The sequence below is a fragment of the Plasmopara halstedii genome (assembly GCF_900000015.1).
Source record: "Plasmopara halstedii genome assembly, contig: Scaffold_1583, whole genome shotgun sequence".
NCBI lineage: Eukaryota > Oomycota > Peronosporomycetes > Peronosporales > Peronosporaceae > Plasmopara > Plasmopara halstedii.
In genome coordinates, this window is record NW_020188494.1 from 48,550 (window position 1) to 49,088 (window position 539).

Here is a 539-nt window from a genome sequence, read left to right on the forward strand (position 1 = left end):
TACAGCACTGGGTCTCAAACTTCATGGCTTGGTACGGCCTCTCGCTACGTCGTCGCACCAAAACTGACCATTCTGACCGATGAAGTTGTCATCGAACGAGCGGTCAGCTACATGCGGTTCCTGCAATAGCAACGGCCACGTATGGATCTCGACCAGACAGTGCTAATGAATGAAACGGCCGTGTACTTTGAAGACGCACGCAACCGGACAGTTGACGTTGTTGGTGCTCGTCACGTGATTGTTCGTTCGACAGGGTTTGCATCCATGCGCATCACTGTCATTCTTGCGGTGAGCTCAGCCGGCAAGAAATTGCCACCAATCTTTATCTGGAAAGGATCTGACAAGGCCAGCTTTGAGAAAATTGATCGAGTGTACGTCATGTACCAGAAAAATGCGTGGGTTGACGGTTCGCTGCTCAAGCACTAAATCGATTTGCAGTTCCCTATTGTAAATGTCAGCAATGAAAAGTTTTTGATTTGGTACTCGATGAGAGCTCATATCTCGAAGGAAGTCAAGGCAAAGTGTCAAACGCGCGACAT

General features: G+C 48.6%; 1 protein-coding gene across 1 annotated transcript; it reads left to right on the forward strand.

Annotated features, from left to right (window-relative positions):
- Window positions 1–141: 141 nt before the first annotated feature.
- PHALS_01604 (hypothetical protein PHYSODRAFT_249765) lies at window positions 142–426 on the forward strand (the record flags this gene model as incomplete). Its single annotated transcript, XM_024716028.1, has 1 exon — window positions 142–426. One exon carries the CDS (start codon window positions 142–144, stop codon window positions 424–426), a length of 285 nt encoding a protein of 94 aa, XP_024581667.1.
- Between the last annotated feature and the right edge of the window lie 113 nt (window positions 427–539).